At 39.1% G+C, this 19,313-nt stretch overlaps 1 protein-coding gene across 2 annotated transcripts in view; it reads left to right on the forward strand.

Annotated features, from left to right (window-relative positions):
- Positions 1 to 16,978, forward strand: part of map2k5 (mitogen-activated protein kinase kinase 5) — a 290,898-nt gene extending 273,920 nt beyond the window's left edge. For both annotated transcript variants that reach the window (XM_078241240.1, XM_078241241.1), the window contains one exon: positions 15,389 to 16,978. In XM_078241240.1, the coding sequence (XP_078097366.1) occupies positions 15,389 to 15,493 (105 nt within the window). In that variant the 3' untranslated portion in view covers positions 15,494 to 16,978. The remainder of the gene's footprint in view (positions 1 to 15,388) is intronic.
- The last annotated feature ends 2,335 nt before the right edge of the window (positions 16,979 to 19,313 follow it).

Consider the following 19,313-nt stretch of genomic DNA (forward strand, 5'->3'; position numbering starts at 1 on the left):
GCCTGGGAAAGTGCCCCAACGGCACAAATGCATTGGTGAACAGTCCCAATCCAGCCATTTATGGACTTTAAGCATGTCATCTAGACTGATAATTCAGTATAGTACTGTAGAAGTGCTTTAGTATTGGAACTACTGATTTCAGGTGAAATGTTAAACTGAGGCTGTCTTCCCTTCTAAGTCAATGTAAAAGGCCCCATGATGCTGTTCAAAGACCAGTACAGATATTCTCCTGGTATCCTGATCAATATTTATCTCTCAATGAGCACTACCAAAAAAATTGCCTAGTTAATTATCTCATTGTTGTTTGTTGGACCTTGCTCATTGCACAAATTGGTTGCTGATGTTTCCTCACATTACAACTGATTGCACTTCAATGGGATGGAATTGGCTATGAAGCACTTTGTAACAGTCTGAGGTGGTGAGGCTTGAAGAAGCCTAAGATCAGGTGCAATGCCTTTACTTGTCAGCTTTGGTTTTTTTTACTCCATCCATCCTTAAGTTACAAAACCAATGCTCAGAGTGGACCAGGCAAACCCAAACCCATTCCTTGCTTGCTCCAAAAAACAAATTCAAAATCCAATTCATGGTCCCCACAAAAGAGACAAACAAGATCCAAGCTGACAAGATAAGGCATTGCACCCCATTTGGGGTTGATCTGATGCTTGATCTTAGCCAAAAGGCAAGCAGCAATAGCTTGTAAGTCGCTCTTTACCTGGTCCACTCTATGCATTGGATTTGTAACTTTAAGAATGGAGTAATGTTTTTAAAAACTGCAAGATGAAGTTCAGAGAATCTCCCATTTTTGCTACCTTTATATAGCATTTTTGAAACCACAGTGGCTCCAAAAATCCACTTTCTTTACTCTAGTGGGATCACTAAAATTGCCACAATTTTTAAGAAGATAATTCGGCCATTGTCTGTAGCACACTGTGAGTACATTTGGACTACAAATTGCATACCACAGAATACATTACACAATCCCATGAACCTTGTCATACCATTGCTGGATCAACACATGCCACTTGGGGTGGCACAGTAGTTAGCACTGCTGCCTCACAGCACCAGGGACCCAGGTTCGATTCCCGGCTTGGGTCACTGTCTGTGCGAAGTCTGCACGTTCTCCCCATGTCTGCGTTTGTTTCCTCCAGGTGTTCCAGTTTCCTCCCACAATCCAAAAGAAGGTGCAATGGCCATGCTAAATTTTCCCTCAGGTGCCGGAGTGTGGTAACTTGGGGATTTTTGCAGTAACTTCATCGGTGTTAATGTAAGCCTACTTGTGACACTAATAAATAAACTTAAACTTATTATGCAATTTGCCAATATAAGAGCGAGAATTGGACTCTAACTTTAGTATGAATGCGATAGGTAACCGAGAGGAGAAGCTCTTTACTGCTAAGCTTGATTCCAGTTTGGGGTCTCTGGATGAAGCTGATTGAGTTGGAAAGTCCAATGCTCTGTAGTGCAACCAATGGAATCACCAATCCATGACTGACTTTGTCTTTACTGAAATGACAGCATTATGTCACACTAATTTAGGGTTGTTACCCCAATGCCTCAGTGGCCAAAGGTACTTGCCAATATACGACTGAGCCATACAGATCAGAATTTTCCAAGTTTGATTCTGGGTCTGTGCTCAAGTCAGCTGAACCCAGTAGAGCAGCAATGCCATAGTTACCCTCTGAAACCTCTGAACCAGATTACAATAATTAGGCAAGAATTCTGCTTCTGATTGCAATCAAGTAACTTCAGCTAAAAATATGAATCCGGATCATAAGTGAAATCAGGATTAATCATGATGCCTATCCGCAGTCAACTGTCCTGCTCTTAACCATTCAGCATAAAGAAATGGAGATGGTAGAGGGCTGTTGGTGACTTTGGAACCATGACTTAACAAGGTTGGTGTTGGAGTTGGGGATGAGGAAGGGAAAATTTATGGGAAAAGAACTTTGGTTTAATAAAGTAACAGACTATAACTTTTATGTAATTGAGGAATGCAATCTGCACTTCTTCGATATTGGAAGAGGGGTTATTAAATAAGTAATGTTCCCATTGGAATGAATTTGTCAAGGAAAACGGCAGCATTTTTTTTCAAATATGGTGTAATTTTTGTTATACTCTCGCATGTGCTTTCAAACATTATGATTTGAAAATGATGAAACTTCCATAAAATGACTCAATCTGCTGTCTTAGTACATGATTTTTTCCTTTGTTTTGGGTAATTAGACAATTAAGAAATGTGAGAATGAAAGTACAGCACATTGGAAGGTGGGGCTTCTTAAATTTATTAGTTAAATAAATGTATTTCCTTTAGTACATGTTAGTCCAGAATTATGAAATTACAATTGCTGAAAACTTTGAGAACACCTGGTTTTAATTTCTCATATTGTGATATCGTACTTCTAAAAAACTTGCACTGCATTTAGTTGTGTATGCCACTCCCACTTCTACACTCAAAACTGGGAACCAAACACCATTGGAGCTTGGGGCCCACGTTTATACAAAGCCTCACAGAATGGCAAATACATGGAATGATGGTTCCCCCACCCTCACTAAAACCGTCTTCCTTAACTCAATGACAGAATAGTACATCTACATTTTTATAGAGCTGATACCACTGGGAGACGGGAGCTGGGCTTGTTTACAGAATATGAGTGCAGCTGACAGCCCACATATCTGCGGTTGGCTGCATTAATATAATGTAAAAGTGCCTGTAGTTTCTTGCTTTAGTAGCCAGCTGCCCAAGCTCAATAGTATAAATTTACCTCCACCAAAGCTTTCTGTTGTTTTACGATTCATTTTCTGTGTGATTCTCTCTCACTTCTTCTGTCTTTTCTCCACTAAATTCCCAATGGAGCAGTAATCATTGTGGAAAAGCCTTTTAGCACCTTTGTTGTCACCATCCTCTTGTGATGATTGTGCCCAGCTGTTAGTATATAAGAAAATATTTTTGACAAAGAGACTCTGCCTATTTGGCTTCTTGGCTTCAATAATTTTAAGAGCTCACCCCCTCCAAAAAAAAAACCTGTTGAGAATTAAAAGGAGCTATAGATGTGAATTGAGTGTTAAGTATTAGTGAGATGGAGATTATGGCCTCAGGGATGCTAGGAGATAAACAACTGCAATTAGGGGGGAAGCTGATCGAGTAAACAAATTCATACCGAAACAGATGCTTTAATCATTTTAAGAATTGATTCAAGGGGACCAAGGAATCGATTTTTGTCTTGTTTAGTTGGTCGAACCCCTGTGATAACTGGGAAGTTAAATATTTCATAGAGACTGCTTTTGGTTATTTTCCTACTCAACACAGTAGGTAAACTGTCTTAAAGCAGTCGCCAGGCCGGTGTTTGTTCAGTATTCATATGGAGGAACTAATTGTCCATGTAGTGCTCCTGTGTTCAAATGAGTTTGACAAGAATTTCAATTCATTTCAATCAACTTAGACCCAGGCAGATTGCACCAGTTGCTAATATTAATTTTTCCTTTGCAACATGGACTTCATAAATGTGCTAATGTGCTCACTCACCAGCCAAGGCATTCAGGCACTTCTGCATAAAGTCTAAGCATATAATCAATAAAAAAGGATTAGGCCAACTGTGAAATTTGTCTTTCATCCACGTACATGCCTGTGTCAATGAACCCCTAGCACACAAGTTTCCCTCCTACTATTGAAGAGGGGATTAATTAACAAGGTACTTAATTTGTGATGTAGTTGAACCAATAAACTTGTTTAACGCTTTTTTTAACGGTTTAAGTTACTTACGTGCTTTGTAGAAGCCAGAGCAAGCATTAGACTGACGGCTTTTATATTGGCGCAATTTTACTCTGACCCCCATCACCATTGGGATGAAATAATTAACATGCAAATGTACATGGGCAACTCTTTAACAATGACCTATTCTTGAAATGTCGGTGTGATTTTTGAGGATGTACATTTGTCTTCAGCAAAATAACCTAAAATCTGCCTTTTATATATTCTGCTTCTATATCCTTGCTACTTCCCCTAATGAGGTCTTGACCAAGAGTACTCTGTAATTGCTTTAGACTCTTTTTAATTTTCGAGCTTATTAATCATAAGTAGAGTTATTTAAAATTGCTTATATTAATTTTAGAGTGGAAAACTATTACTGGCTGAGACCAATTAAGAATAGCTATAATATCCCTAGCCAGCTAATTCTATTGTTATACTTGAGCAGAGTATCATGGTGCTGATATACTTTAATGCTTGTTGTATGCAATGGGGTATATTAAATGAAATGAGAACATTGATTTAAATATTAAATTAAATGAGATAATGATCTAAAACTAAGCCTAATGGTATTATTTGTCACTTTTATTTAAGCTTTTATTTGTACATAGCAATAGTTGGAAAAAGACTGTATGTATCCTTGCTTTACAGATTTAGATTTCTTGAGGCAAAAATGATCTTTGGAGGATATTTGTAAATATAATTTTTTTTTTGATGAGCTGCCTTGCTTTAATCTTGTCTAAAACTTATGAGTATTTTTAAACTAAAATCTCTTAGATTAGCCTTATAACAGTAGTATTAACACAGCAAATAAACAGCAATCTCAGGATTTGTTCTTGTAATTAGAGCACCTGGATCTCACACCAGTACCACAGTGCAATGGCTACAGTGTGAATACAGCTAGTAAGTACCAGACCCCAGCCACTTTGCATGCATCTGTGAACATGAGTAGAGTTGTGGTACTGGCAATTTTCACCCCTCGAGGCAACCTGCGTTGAAAGGAAAGTAGAAATACATGACTGTAAACTGCTGGTGTCACACTAGTACAATAGTGTGAATATGCTATTAAATTCTCGTCACCTAAATTAAGTCTCCCATTTAAGCACGTTAATGAAATATGGTTAAAAGGAATATGAGGCGAGTATATGCTTGGATTTTACCTTTGCTAGTGATTGTTTGGCATAAGTATCTAATTGGGACAGAAGATCTTTCTGCATGCTTTGCCATCCTGGGTCTTGGACGTTTTGTACAATGTTAAAGCTGCTATATAGGTGCAAGTTGTTGTATTTGTCTCATGTCCTGCCTATTGGTTGTATTTCAAAATAAAGTAAGTAAACTGAAATTAATCCTGAAAATGAATTGGTTGCAACTGCATCCGGAATGAATCCACCGAGAGAGCGGCTGAAATTAATTTTCAGAAAATATACCTAGCTGTGTGGTCACTAGGCTTATTTAGCCTATTACAAGATGTCCCATGGTATTTTTCCTGGGTAGTCTCGAGCACATTTGAAATATTTATCTGCCGAGATGGAACTATGTTTAACCAGGCTTGGCCCTTTAAGACCACTGCTCCAGCACTGTAGGGAAGCAAACTAAACAGGCAGATCCAGATAATAATAATAGCTTGTAAATTAGAGGGCATTGTAAACTTCTGGATCCATATCAGAAGAATCCAGCATGAAATGACTGGCACTTTCTTTCCTTTGCTGCATCTTATAAATTAACACTTTGAAGCATGATATGCTGGATACAACAGACTTTTATTGATATACTAAAGAAAAGCAATCACCAATACTGTGTTTTCGCTGCCTCAAATTGGTTTCTACTACTTACCAGCACAGATGACAAACCATTTTTAAATTATTTCTTTCATGAGATGTGTGCGTCACTGGCAGGGCTAGCATTTGTTGCCCATCCCTGCTTGCTCTTGATCTGAGTGGCTTGCTCGGTCATTTCAGAGGGCAGTTAGGAGTCAACCACATTGCTGTATGTCTGGAGTCACATGTAGGCCAGACCAGGTAAGGATGGCAGATTTCTTTCCCTAAAGGACATTAGTAAATCAGACTTTTTTAATGACAATTGATGATAATTTCATGGTCACTATTGCTGAGACTAGCTTTATGTTCCAGATGTATTAATTGAATTTAAGTTTCATCAACTACCGTGGTGGGCTTTGAACACATATCACCAGAACATTAGCTTAGGGCTCTGGATTACTAGTCCAAGACATTACCACTATGTCACCATCACCCCCTTATTGTCTTCAATACTGCACTTTGGACATAAAGTGCTTAAAATGATTTCTTCTGACATAACCCAAGTTTAGAAAGGTAACATCTACAATTGCATTGCTAGGTATTTCTAAAGTTCAGGCAAACAATTTCACATGCCAGCTTCTGAACTTTTCTGAAGCCCTGGTAACAAAAGTTGATGAGGTTAACATTATAATCTTAGCCAATCATAACACAGTTATTGTTTCAGCAATCAACAGGTAAAGGTTGGGAGATTTCTAGATATTCCAAAATTTATCAAAAGCCATCTCCTTTCTGAATTCATTGGGGGAGTGGACTAGACTGCCATTTCTCATATCAATGTATTTTGTAAGAATGTGAAATTTGATTTGTTGCTGATAAATTAACAGCTTTAAAGATTCCAATGGATATTTACAGTGTTATGGTCAAATGCTATTAATATTATCTTTCCTCCCTTCACCCCACACAATTTGTTTGACCTGGACGCCTGCCACCATAACAGGCACTGTCCATGGACATCATACACAGATAGGAAGGAATGATACAACTATCATGGACTTCCCATTGTCAACAAAATATCTTTCCAATCTTTCAGAACAGTGCAATTTAGTTTTTCCTGCTTTTTATTGCCAATTTTAATTCATTATGGAAATTTATGGTAACTTTTTAAAAATCACGGATGAAATTACATATCCTGCATGGTATTTCTCTCCTGTGGGTTCCCCTCAAGCTGTTGATTTTTGCTAGGATGCAGTTTTACAGGTGCTCAAGTACCCAGTTTTCCAATGCAACCATAGACAGCAAGTGTAATCAAACAGCTCAATTTGAGGGAGGCTGAAACACTCACTGAGCCCGAACCTTATCCTTAATGCTGTTCAACTGTAACCAGGATACTTTCCAGCTGGGACCTGAGTTTTTATTTTCTCTCACGTCACCCTCTAGCCCAGGGATGCTGTGGCCACTGTTTATGTATTCATTGAGTGAGGACAAGATCAGTTATGATGCACCACTTGGTTGAAAAACTTTTGCAACACATGCTTGAATTTCTGATATCTGCTCCTGCTGGAGAGACTTCCATCAGTAATGCAGATGAAAAATTGCCCCCATCATCTCCCATGCAATAAAATGGCCTGCTCCCCAACACCTATCACTTTCCCCATGGCTCTGAAATTGTGCTGTTCAAATGAAAACAAGCACAAAACAGTGTGATATGAAATTCCTTTGTCCCTGTATTAATCTGTTTATTTCCTGCAATTGTGTTAAGCATACATATTCTAAGAGAATTTCAAGCATAAGTAATAGGCCACCAGATGGTAAACTAGAACAGCAACTGGTTGGGTGACTTTACTCTTTACTGATGTCAGGGCTGAGGTTAGGAACTCATTGGGAATTGGGAGGCAGGTCTTTATACTGACATTATGTTCAACAACTACAATGTGTTTTCGAATTAATTTTGTTTGGGATAACTATAAAATCTGTGGGCTGTTTTTGCGAACCCTGTTTCTGTTAAAATTGCTGTAGGATAGAGGTGGGCTGAATCCAAAATGTCTGAATCCATTCTGACATGCAAGTGAGCATCAAAATTTTTTTTGTGCCAGTGTAGTCTAGTTCTTTCTATTAGCCATTACATTTGTAGTTTCACACCTTGCAACTCTTCACAAATGCAGTCAATTTGGAGGGAGAATGAGCAGGGAACTTGGATCCATAATTGAAAGTAACATTCTGAATTCTGTAATTTAATAAAAAACTCTGTTGCTGCAGAACCCTTTATAACTATGGAATATTACCCAGATCAGACTGATTTAAATTGCCATACAATAGTGCATAGTTAGATTTGATTCCAATTGCATACATAGTGCTGTATGACTTTTGATTAGATCCTTTCAAAACGGAAACATACAAATGTTTTACAAATACATTTTAAAGTTCCTTTAAGAGCTTCTGAGATTTTGTGTTGTCCCGATGAAACCCTGACCAGGAAGCCTGCTATACTCCCAGTTCTAATGTGCCATTAATGATGGGCTAATGTACAATAATATTTTTGGACCATGGGTTCATTACACTTGTGTGTTTGAGGGCTTTCTAAAGTGTGCTCAAGGTCCTATTGTATTATGTCATGTACTACTCTCTTCATACCACACTCTGTTGATCAGTATTCTGAATGCTGTATTTAAAAGAAACTAGAAACATGCTGATTCTTTTTTTTAATTCTAGGAAGAATTATTTTATTTGGAAAGGTATCCTATTCATCTATCCCTTTGCCATTGGTGTGTAGAGCGTGAGCATAACTTAAACATGTCAAAGTGCTGAAGTGATATATTTGGTGATTTCACTTGGTAAAATTAAACTTGGGAGTGGTTGATTAGTTTCATTACAACTCCCTACCAGTGGCTTGGTCAGATGCAGGTATTGCATTGAGTCATGCAGCCATCCCAGGTTTGACTCCCATTCTGTGCACTGCACTGCAATTAACCACAGTACCCCAGTTAAAGGAGTTAAATAAATCACCCAGAAATCCTCCTCTCTATAAAGTAAATCTCTTCTGCAAAGCACACGGACTCAGTTGAAAAAATAATTGAAGTTACTTGTGAAGCTCCAATGGTTGAATATCCTGTAAATACAAGACTAAACTTATACTTGGAAAATGGTCACTTGGATTTACCCAATATGAGACTGTGCCCTCAGAGAGGGGTATAAAAGTCATACACGAAAATATTTGTTACTTTGAAGCAAAAGAATTTGAGGGATTTATAGAGGCTAAGAAAACTGGAGGTCACCATCAAATTTATGAGAAGCAAAGGATCACTCAGTCCACAGGACATAATGGCAATCGATGCTTGCCTTTTTGTCTTATTTGTGGAGTGTAACCTTGTTCTGACCCAGATATTTCAGTGTACGTCACATTGTTTGTACGCTTTCAGGAGTGAGAGTGTATGCAGAAAGATTGAGAGATTAAAAGTGAGGAGGTCTTGAAATGTGACACACTCAGTTTAGGGGCAAACCTGCCGAAACTGTAGATTGCAAATAAATGAATGTACATCACTTTTTTAATTCTTTAATTTCACAATTTGTTGGAACAGGAAAGTATAATTAAAATTGCTGCAAAGCAGGCATAGATTCTTCTGCAATATTTTTTGAAGATCCTTTGTATGTTTGTTGGACCAGAAGTAGGACCTTACCCATTTTTAAAAAAATATCTGTACAGCCTGTGTAGGGTGTTGTTAGCCTTGAAGTTTAACCTCTATTAGAAAACTCTGTGGGCTGCCAGTAGCCGAAGATTACCCTTTCTCAAGAAAATGAGAAGTGACAAGTTGATTTTAAGAGGCTGGTTTGTCACTGTTTGCCTCATTTTCAAAGTTGACATCGAAAATTAGTCTGACTGGCACTCACTCTGTGGCCTGCTTTCCACTCCATTGACTCGGTCTCTTCCTGCTGACCTCTTCTCATTCCAGCTAGCTACTGTCCATGTAGCGTTGTAACATTTTCTTGCTGAATTCACCTAATTTTTATATTGTTACTGAAGCCTGAAGAGACTCGCACCTAAGCTTTCCCTGTTCATCTATTTGTGTCTGCAATTGCATTTAGCATTGAATAACTTACAAATTAAAGAAACAATTGCCTTGAAAACTTGCTCTTGTGTAAGTAATGCTTAATAAAATTCTGCTAGCTGTTTTGGTTCTTCTCAGCATTTGTGGCAAGTTTAAATTACAACAATGCAGCAGCAATCGTGCCAAGTAAGCGCAAAAGCGACAATTGAGTTAATCTGTCAACCTGCTCCCACATAAAGTAGTTTGTTTTTTGGTTCATAACAGGAAGTGGAGTAGTGAGGGTCACAAGTAATTTAAATAGTTTGGAATAAAGAACAAGTATGTGAAAATGAAGTTACAGAAAAAAAAGGAAAGTCCCGTGAAGGGGTTGGTGAGAAAGACCAAAATTGAATCCACAGAGGGTTGACATTACTAGTTCAGTTTCTTGATTAGGATTTGTATTCAAAGTTTAGTTTCAGTTTCCACTATCCCTAAGCTTTGACACATACATCAGTTCATTTTTATTAAAAGCAAAATACTGCACATGCTGGAAATCTGAAATAAAAATAGAAAACGGTGGATAAACTCAGCAACTCTGGCAGGTTTCGTAGAAAGGTCATATGGACTCAAAACATTAACTGTGTTTCTCTCACCACAGATACTGTCAGACCTGCTGAGTGTATCCAGCATTTTATTTTTACTGTTTATTTCATGACCTTTCTGTGGTGTTTTATAAAAGTCTCGCATTCAGAGCAATATCGGCTTTTCAAACCCCACTTGCTTGTAAGCATGCTTGATAAAGTTAAGGTTTTAAAGGAGCTCAGCGTCTGTTGTTTAGTTGGACTTAGTGCATACTTAACTGTCATTGGAGAGAATTAAGCATTTTAAATTTGCTTGCAGTGGCAAAGTAAGATACATAACCTTCATTTTAGCAACTGATTCTCATTTTCCCAATCTTGAGCTGAGACCTTCTGCAGGTGTTTCTACAGAGCAACTATTCCAGGATTTTATTGAGGCAGTCAAAATCCCTCACAGAATCAGCAAACTTGACCCTGACTTATTTTGAACCTGGCTTTAAGTTTCCAGAGGTGAAGGGCGCTATCTTGGCTGCCAAAGTCATTTTAACATTAGTACTCTTTACTAGTGCAGGTACTCAAATGGCTGTGTTCCCCGTGTAGGCCATTATGCATAGAAAGCTGCTGTTCTTGATTTCAAAGTTACCCAGTCCAGATACAGTAATTGCAAGGAAAGTACTAATTGTTTTTTCTTGGGGCTGTCTGCATTACCGTATAAATTGAAGGTAAATTAAGGGACAATTACTTTCATTATGTACTGTATGCCCTGCTACCCCCATTGAGGTAAGATTAAAAACAATCACTTCAAAAGGCTGACGACATTTAAAGTTTTAATTTTCCCTCCCTATGGAGACTGGCCATTTCAAGTTTGTACACTCAGTAGGAAGTAGCTAAGTTGAACTCAACCAACAAACCTGTCACTGAATGGCTTCACAGGGAGCACTAGTAATGCTTTTCTAACTTGGATGCCAATCAAGGAGTGTCAAAGTCAGGAGACTTAAGTACCACCTGTGGTGCGCAGCAGTCTTGGAAGTTTCCTGGCTCAAATGTTGAGTGGTTTCATTTCCTGTGGAGTTGTTCACTGTCAGCCCCCCAGCAATCTCTGCTTTGTGTACATTCTATTTATTTTCTGCTTTTGTTTATTCGACTTTGCACTGATAAATTTTGTTCACAAGTGAAGAGGAAAACAAAATGTCAGATTAATTGTGAATCTCAGCCAGTATATCAGTTGGATCTTGGGTGTCTAAAGAATATTTTCCTGCTCATCAAAATCCTAGAATGTCATGATGTTTCTGCCTCGCAGTATGTCCTTGTGCTTGCCGATAATAATGGACCATCTCTGATAGGTATCCTAATGGTAACACAAAAGCAAAATACTGCAGATTCTGGAATAAGAACAGAAATGCTGCAAATGCTCAGTGGTTCTGGCAGCATCTGTGGAGAAAAGAATAGAATTAACATTTCAAGTTGTTAACCTTTCACCATAAGTTAAATTAAGCTCATGATGAAAGGTCATTGATCTGAAACGGTAACTGTTTCTCCCTCACATATGATGCCAGACTTGCTGAGTATTTCCAGCATTTTCTGTTATTACAGTGCGTGACTATATTGCTGGCAATATAACTAACAACTGTCTCTTGCAGTGATTCCAGAACTGGTACCAGCAAACGTCTACAGGCATGGGATAGGTTACCAAGTGAGGTGTAATTTTGTACCATTTTACCAAACCCTGCAGTATTTGTACCATCTTAAATACTGGTAATTTAATGATTCAATTAAACTGGCATGTGCTTAGATCTGGTGTACTTTGCTCAGTATGAAACATTTTGAATTGGCTGCCAGGAACATGTGAATGCATCCTGTTACAAGCTTACAGATGCTGCTGGTTTATCCCAGTATGAATCTGAGCTTCCTTTAATTTGCCATATTTTGAAAGCTAGTTTGGAAGAATAAAATTGAAACTCTAATAATTAAATGACAAAGCCAATTTTTTTTAACATGTTGCAGGGAGGCGCTGACCTAGTGGTATTAATGCTAGACTAATCCAGAAACTCAGCTAATATTCTGGGGATCCGGGTTTGAATCCCGCCACGGCAGATGATGGAATTTGAATTCAATAAAAAAATTTGGAATTAAGAATCTACAGATGACCATGAAACCATTGTCAATTGTCGGAAAAACCCATCTGGTTCACTAATGTCCTTTAGGAAAGGAAATCTGCCGTCGTTATCTGGTCTGGCCTACATGTGACTCCAGAGCCACAGCCATGTGGTTGACTCTCAACTGCCCTCAGGCAACTAGGGATTGGCAATAAATGCTGGCCAGCCAGCAACGCCCATATCCCACGAATTAATTTTTAAAAACTTATTCTTTCTGCATGCCACATATAATCACAGGTCTTTCAGGCCATTTACACCCCTAAGCCAAGGTTCTGAAGATGTTATCCTTGTGCTCTCAAAGGTTTAATCAATAAGAACTCTGAAATGACAGTTCATTCTTGACATTACTTTATATGCTTTTGTCCAGATATCTTCCTTGGCCTAGAGTTTCTGTGCAGAAATGGAAGCCTGGTATAATGGAAGCTTTGAAACCAGATTAGACAGCAAGTCTCAAATCTGGAATTCTGTTTTGCTAATTTAGTGCTCAGTCCATAGCTAAAACCAGCCTGTAAAAGTGCTGCCTTTTACTATACAGTTCCAAGATTCTTAAAGCCAGGGTATTTAAAAGATAGGAATTAAAAGTGTCAGTAACAGTTCTCTGCAACAGCAACTTAGTTCCACTTCCCCCTAGCCTTGCAACGTTCAGTTTTTTTAAGTCTTTCACAGGACGTGAAGTGCTAAACTAGCATTTTTATTGCCCATCCCCAGTTGCGCTTGATAAGGTGTTGGTGGTGAACCCACCACCTTGAACTGCTGCAGTCCATGTGGTGTAGTTACACCCACAACATTGTTGGGGAGAAAGTTCCAGAATTTTGACCCAGTGACAGTAAAGGAACAACTTTACAGTTCCAAGGCATAATGGGGTGTGGCTTTGGGGGGCAATTTGCAGGTGATGGTGTTACTTATCCGATTCCTTTTCAAAGCCACAATGTGTTTTGCCTCCACACATTCTTAGGTAGTACATGTCAGATCCTTATCACTTACTGAGTGAAAAGTGGTTTCCTCACTTCACTTCGGTTTCATTTGGTTCCTTTGCCAAGGGCCTTATATCAATATTAGCTGGTTCTCAACCCTTCCACAAATGTGCACAGTTTCTGCCTATCTACTCTGTCCAGACATGCTGTGATTTTGAACGCTTGTATCAAATCTCCTCTCGACCTTCTCTAAGGAGAACAATCTCACTTTCTCCAATATATCCAACTAACTGAAGCCCTTCACCCCTAGATTCTCTTAAATCTTGTCACACCCTCTCAAAAACCTTCACAGCCCTCCTAAAGTGCTGTGCACTAAAGAAATGGAAACAGTCCCCCAGCTGAGCCTGAACCAGAGTCTTATGAAAGTTCATCACAACGTCCTCGCTTTTCTGGTCTTTGCTTCTATTTTTGAAGCCTTGAATACTTCTAATATTTTAATCACTTTCTCAACCTTCCCTACCACCTTCAGTGATTCAACTTTGCCCACCCCCTCGCTAAATGTCAGCAAAATCAAAATCACCCTCTTCTGCTGTTACATATGCTGTATGTGCGGTTGACTTCAAGTGCATCAACCGCTAAACCTCAGGTTTAGGGCACAGTTACAGAAGCTAGGTGTGCTGCTCTGTCCCAAACTCAGCTTCCTCCCCCCACCCTTACATCTTAATCAATCCCAAAACTGCTTCTTTTCCCGTGAAGCATCTTCTCTTCTGCCCTCACCTTGTCCCCTCTGCTGTTCAAACGCTCATCCGCACCTTTATTTCCTCAAAGCTTGATTCCCCTTGATGACCTCCAAAATACAACTTTTCGAAAACACTGCAGCCCTGGTTCATATCCATCATGTCAGCTGATTCCCCACACCTAAACTAATTGATTTTAAAGTCCTTGTTGTAGCTTTGCAATTCTAATATAACCTTGCAGCATGTTGCTCCTAGGTTCTCCTTCGATTCTCCACTCCTATCACCTGTCTTAAAAAAGCCTCCTTATGCTTGTATCCTTTGTGCTTACACATGTAGACGCACACACCCACACCCCTCTGTTCCTCATTGTCTACCTTCCTATATAGAAAGGGGATTGTTGTAATTTTTGTTGTTGTTCTGACACTACCCTGAGAAACTCCTGCAGTTCTGAGACTGATGAGGCATACATCAGTGTTTTCTTTTCACTATAAGACATTCAACGCAATAGTATGCAAAAACTCTATTTCTTTGCGCCGGGAAATGTAAATAAAAATTTCTGTGATATGCAATAGAATGTCATTCCAGCAATTCTGTGCTCCTACTCTGGCGCCTGACTTAATGGGAGCAAGATTGTGGAAAAGTTGTTGAGTGTGATGGGGCTGTTCTGGGACCCTCATTCCTGTCGAGCAAGGCTAAGAGTGCAGAATTCCTGCATTAGGATATTAATGATGTGGAGATGCCGGCGTTGGACTGGGGTAAGCACAGTAAGAAGTCTCACAACACCAGGTTAAAGTCCAACAGGTTTATTTGGTAGCAAATACCATAAGCTTTCGGAGCTTGCTGCTCCTTCGTCAGATGGAGTGGTCTCTGTTCTCCAACAGTGCACAGACACAGAAATCAAGTTACAGAATACTAATTAGAATGCAAATCTCTACAGCCAGCCAGGTCTTAAAAGGTACAGATAATGTGGTTGGAGGGAACATTAAACACAGGTTAAAGAGATGTGTATTGTCTCCAATACACATCTCTTTAACCTGTGTTTAATGTTCCCTCCAACCACATTATCTGTACCTTTTAAGACCTGGCTGGCTGTAGAGATTTGCATTCTAATTAGTATTCTGTAACTTGATTTCTGTGTCTGTGCACTGTTGGAGAACAGAGACCACTCCATCTGACGAAGGAGCAGCAAGCTCCGAAAGCTTATGGTATTTGCTACCAAATAAACCTGTTGGACTTCAACCTGGTGTTGTGAGACTTCTTACTTAGGATATTAAACCATAGTGAATGCATATTGATGTATTTCCTTCTATAGTCATTTCACATGATGAATTTTAACATGGAAAAACCTGAGTGGAAAGTATATTCTGACCTAACCTTCATAGTTATTAGCTTAATCCACAAATAATTCCTTTTTATTTGGGCTACTTGCAAAGTGACATCAACTGCATTATTTGTTTCTTTTTTTACTCTTTTTTGCAGGTTCACCCATTTATAGTGCAGTACAATGACAAGAATTCAGAGGTGGTTTCCATGTGGGTTTGCAGGATGCTTGAAGAGTGGCGTTCTCAACAGGGGATCCAGTGACCAACCTCACCAGTGACTGTAGACAAAAGGACATTATGAAGACAACAAAATCTCAGCAGCGCAAGCAATTGTTTTTTCCCTCCAGTGTTGCCAGATCAATGTAGCTGAGTGTTCCGTGACCACAGCATGCCTTATATTATCTCTCGTCTGAGCGGACGACATCTGTAACTGTCCCCTGACTTGGCAGGTGGTCTCAATTACAGCCATCATGATGTGATCTATAGACAGTCTATGAGAAGGGTTAGATTGCAGGGGGTCAACACATTACAAACAGCAGCGTCCAGGGGTTTCACATCTAATTCGCTGCACTGATCATGTGCGCCCGTGTGAATTCTGACATATTCTGCCCTGATTCTGTAAGACTGGCAGTGTTGCTATTAGAGAGAGTGATCTGATCATTAGACCTGGAGATATGGTAAATATGGAGAACAAAATGAGGATCTGCCATTCTTCACTGATTGAAAGCAATTAGTCTTTCGGATGTGTACCTATTTTCCTGCAAATGCTTTATTACATTTTGAATGCTGGCAAATATAAGGCCTTAAATTTATTGTTTTCTTTTGTCACTATTATTTAAAATAATTTGGCAAGACTTGTAACAAAATTCCAAAGCTATGATATACAATTACAGCGTTTTGTTTTTGAATTGCAGGTTTAGGATAAGATTATGTAGAGTCTTATTATTGATAAAGTCAACTAGCATATTTCCATCATTCTACTGTGCGTAGCACTGATCACGGCTTAGTCTGCAGCACACAGCTGCCACGCATCATTTAAATGTTCATTTTAAAGAAGTTACTTAATTTGTTCAATGATGTTCATTTTTGTTGATTTTCCAAAAGTTTGCATTAAATAAAAAAAGTTATCAAAAACCCCAACAGTTGCATCAAAAAATTAAACTCATGATATTAATTAAGTTTTATGTTACTGCTTCCTCAAGGCAGCTACAAAACATGTGGTTCCAGAAAAAATGTGCACATTATCTAACAATGATTTTTCAGCCAGAAGGTTGAAGCATTAAAAAAGAAAAGGGTACTTACTGTATTTTTATTTACTTTGTGTGGTATTCGCCTTAATGTCCTTGTTTGCCTTGTGTGCAAAGATTTTCAGTAAGTGAAATAGTATAAATTGTACAAAAAAATTAGGTGTAATATCAGTGTTAGGCTTTACACATGGTTTGTGCTAAATAAGGAAGAATGAACTTTCATTTATGAAGTGCCTATAATGTCAAAGTAAAAGCATGCTGTGGATACTGGAAATCTGAAATAAAAACAGAAAATGCCGGGAAAACTCAGCAGGTCTGGCAGCATCTGTGGAGCGAGAAACAGAGTTAATGTTTCGAGTCTGTTTGTGAAGAAGTCTCATATGGACTCGAAACGTTAACTCTGTTTCTCTCTGTTCACAACTGTTCACAATACATTAAGTGTTGCCTAACTAATGTTCTATAAAGGTTTGCTGCTTTTAAATTCTATCCTTCTAGAAATGAACCCTGTGCATTGTTTACCTTTTTTTGCTTTCTCTAGTTAGACCAATGGCTTGTAGCTGGTTTTATTTCCTTTCTGTCTTTATTTCTCTCACTATTGTCCATTAGGGTCTCATAGCAGACACTGAGCGTTTTGATTGTCCAGAAGTATAATCGTCCACTCATTGAAGCTTGCTTCAAGCAGAGCTAACTATGGAATGTCACTGGCAGAATCTGTGATCTGTCTATTGGATGGATCGTTTCACTGTTGTGACGAAGAGAACCACCACCTCTCAGGAGGCAAACATATTTGCTGCCATGTAGACAGATAAGAGAGCCAATTTGTGCATTGCAACATCCAACAAAAACAAATGCTCAATTAATCTGTCCTGGTGGTTGAGACATTCCTCTGCTCTTCTTTAATTAATGCCATATGATCTTTCCAATCCACATAAAGAGGCAGGTAGTATACCTGCTTTATTTTTCATTCAAAAGGTAACACCGCCATAATGCAACATTTCTTTGGCTACAATAAATAGATTTTTATTTACAATAATAGATTTTGGGTTCCTGGACTGAGCCTTGAACCCAAAACATTCTGTTTACATTCCAGTAAAGGGCAGGCATCCTCAGCATTCTCCCTGTCCCACCTAGGCACTGCATCCCTAACGCTATGAAATTGGTGGTTGACCTGCTTCTGAATTTTAACCAAGTAACTCCCCCTCGCCACAATTTTTGCTTTTCCCTACCCCCTTCAAGAGATGCCCCAGCTAGAGCACCTGTTCAACATAGCTTGAGATCAGGAGCTAAACAGGATGAAAATCAAACCTGCATCTTCCCATATTGTATCACTTAGCACGCGCTCGTTGCTTGGAGGGGTACCTTTGTGCATTGTGGTTTTCTATAGGCTTGCCATAGTCGTGTGACCTCTGACATCATCTTTTGCACATAAAGGTTGGAGAACAGAAGCCATTTCTTCCACCATTTGGAGCAGAAGTTCCACAAACCATCAGGAACATGGTGTCCAGAATGTGCAGCTGAAATTGAGTGGATTTTAATAGCTGTAAGACAGCTAGCCACTTTAAGGAATACCAGAGAATAATTAAAGCTTTAGTCTGCAACTTTGTATGGGACATTGACTGTTGGGTGAGTTTGAATGGCTTTGAAAATTCCACTATCTGCTCCTACACAGATGAAGGGAGACTTGAGAATGAATTGAAAATTCTTCAAGTCTCAATGACAGAACTATTGAAATTGCCACAAAGTTAAACATGAAACCTGAACAAACAAGAATAACAATTCTGTTATCAGTGCTGGGGAAAGAGTGCTACAAGCTCTACTGAACCCTAGACATCACTGAGAAGCAGAAAAAACAGTCTTGTGAAATTTCAGAGGCCTTGAAATCCACTTTAAATCCTCTACTAATATTATTTATGAATGCTATATGTTCAACACCAGAGCTCTAAGAGGGGGGAGATTATTAGTCCATATGTGACAGCACTCAGCCATCTAGCTGAAGAGTTTGAGCAACTGAAGGATGATCTGACCAGTGATAGGATTGTCTTAGGCGCAGAAGATCCTGCCATGAAAACACGCCTGCTGAGAGAAGAGAAAGATATTCTCAAGAAAGCTATTGACATGCAGAAGCTCTGAGGTTGTTGATCATCAACTGGAGAGTTTTAATGGGAGAACTGATGAGCCTTTGCACTATGTTGAGAGGCAGTCCAAGCCTTACAAGTGCAAGATAATGGAGAAAAGAAAGAAATATTTACAGAAGGACCAGCAGAAAGATTAAGGCTGGAGTACAGGATGTAAATATTGTGAAGGATACCATGCAAAACTAAAGAAAATGTCCAGCATGGGGAAAGCGTGCTCTAGCTGTAAGAAGTTGAATCTCTTTGCATGCAAATGTTTTGCTGGAAAGAAGGAAAACAAGCCGATAAAGATGGTTGCTGGAGAGATGCGATGGAGGGCACTATATAAACCAGCAACTTAAGAGGTGCATGCAACAGGGGTAATGCAGTAATCATGGGAGACCTATAGACAAGGTAAATCTAATGAGTACTAACATAGAGGATGAATCCCTATCCAAGGTAATTTTCTGGAGCAGCATATAATCCCTACAGTGCAGAAGGAGGAAATTTGACCCATTGTCTGCACTGACTCTTGACAGAGCATCTTACCTAGGCCCTATCCCAGTAACCCTACCTATTTACCCCACTAATCCCCTTAACTGACACATTTTGGAATACTAAGGGGCAATTTAACATGAGCAATCAACCTAACCTACACATGTTTGGAGTGTGGGAGGAAACTGGAGCACCTAAAGGAAATCCACGCAGACACGGGGAGAACGTG

The sequence above is a fragment of the Mustelus asterias genome, chromosome 24 (assembly GCF_964213995.1).
Source record: "Mustelus asterias chromosome 24, sMusAst1.hap1.1, whole genome shotgun sequence".
NCBI classification, from domain to species: Eukaryota; Metazoa; Chordata; class Chondrichthyes; order Carcharhiniformes; family Triakidae; genus Mustelus; species Mustelus asterias.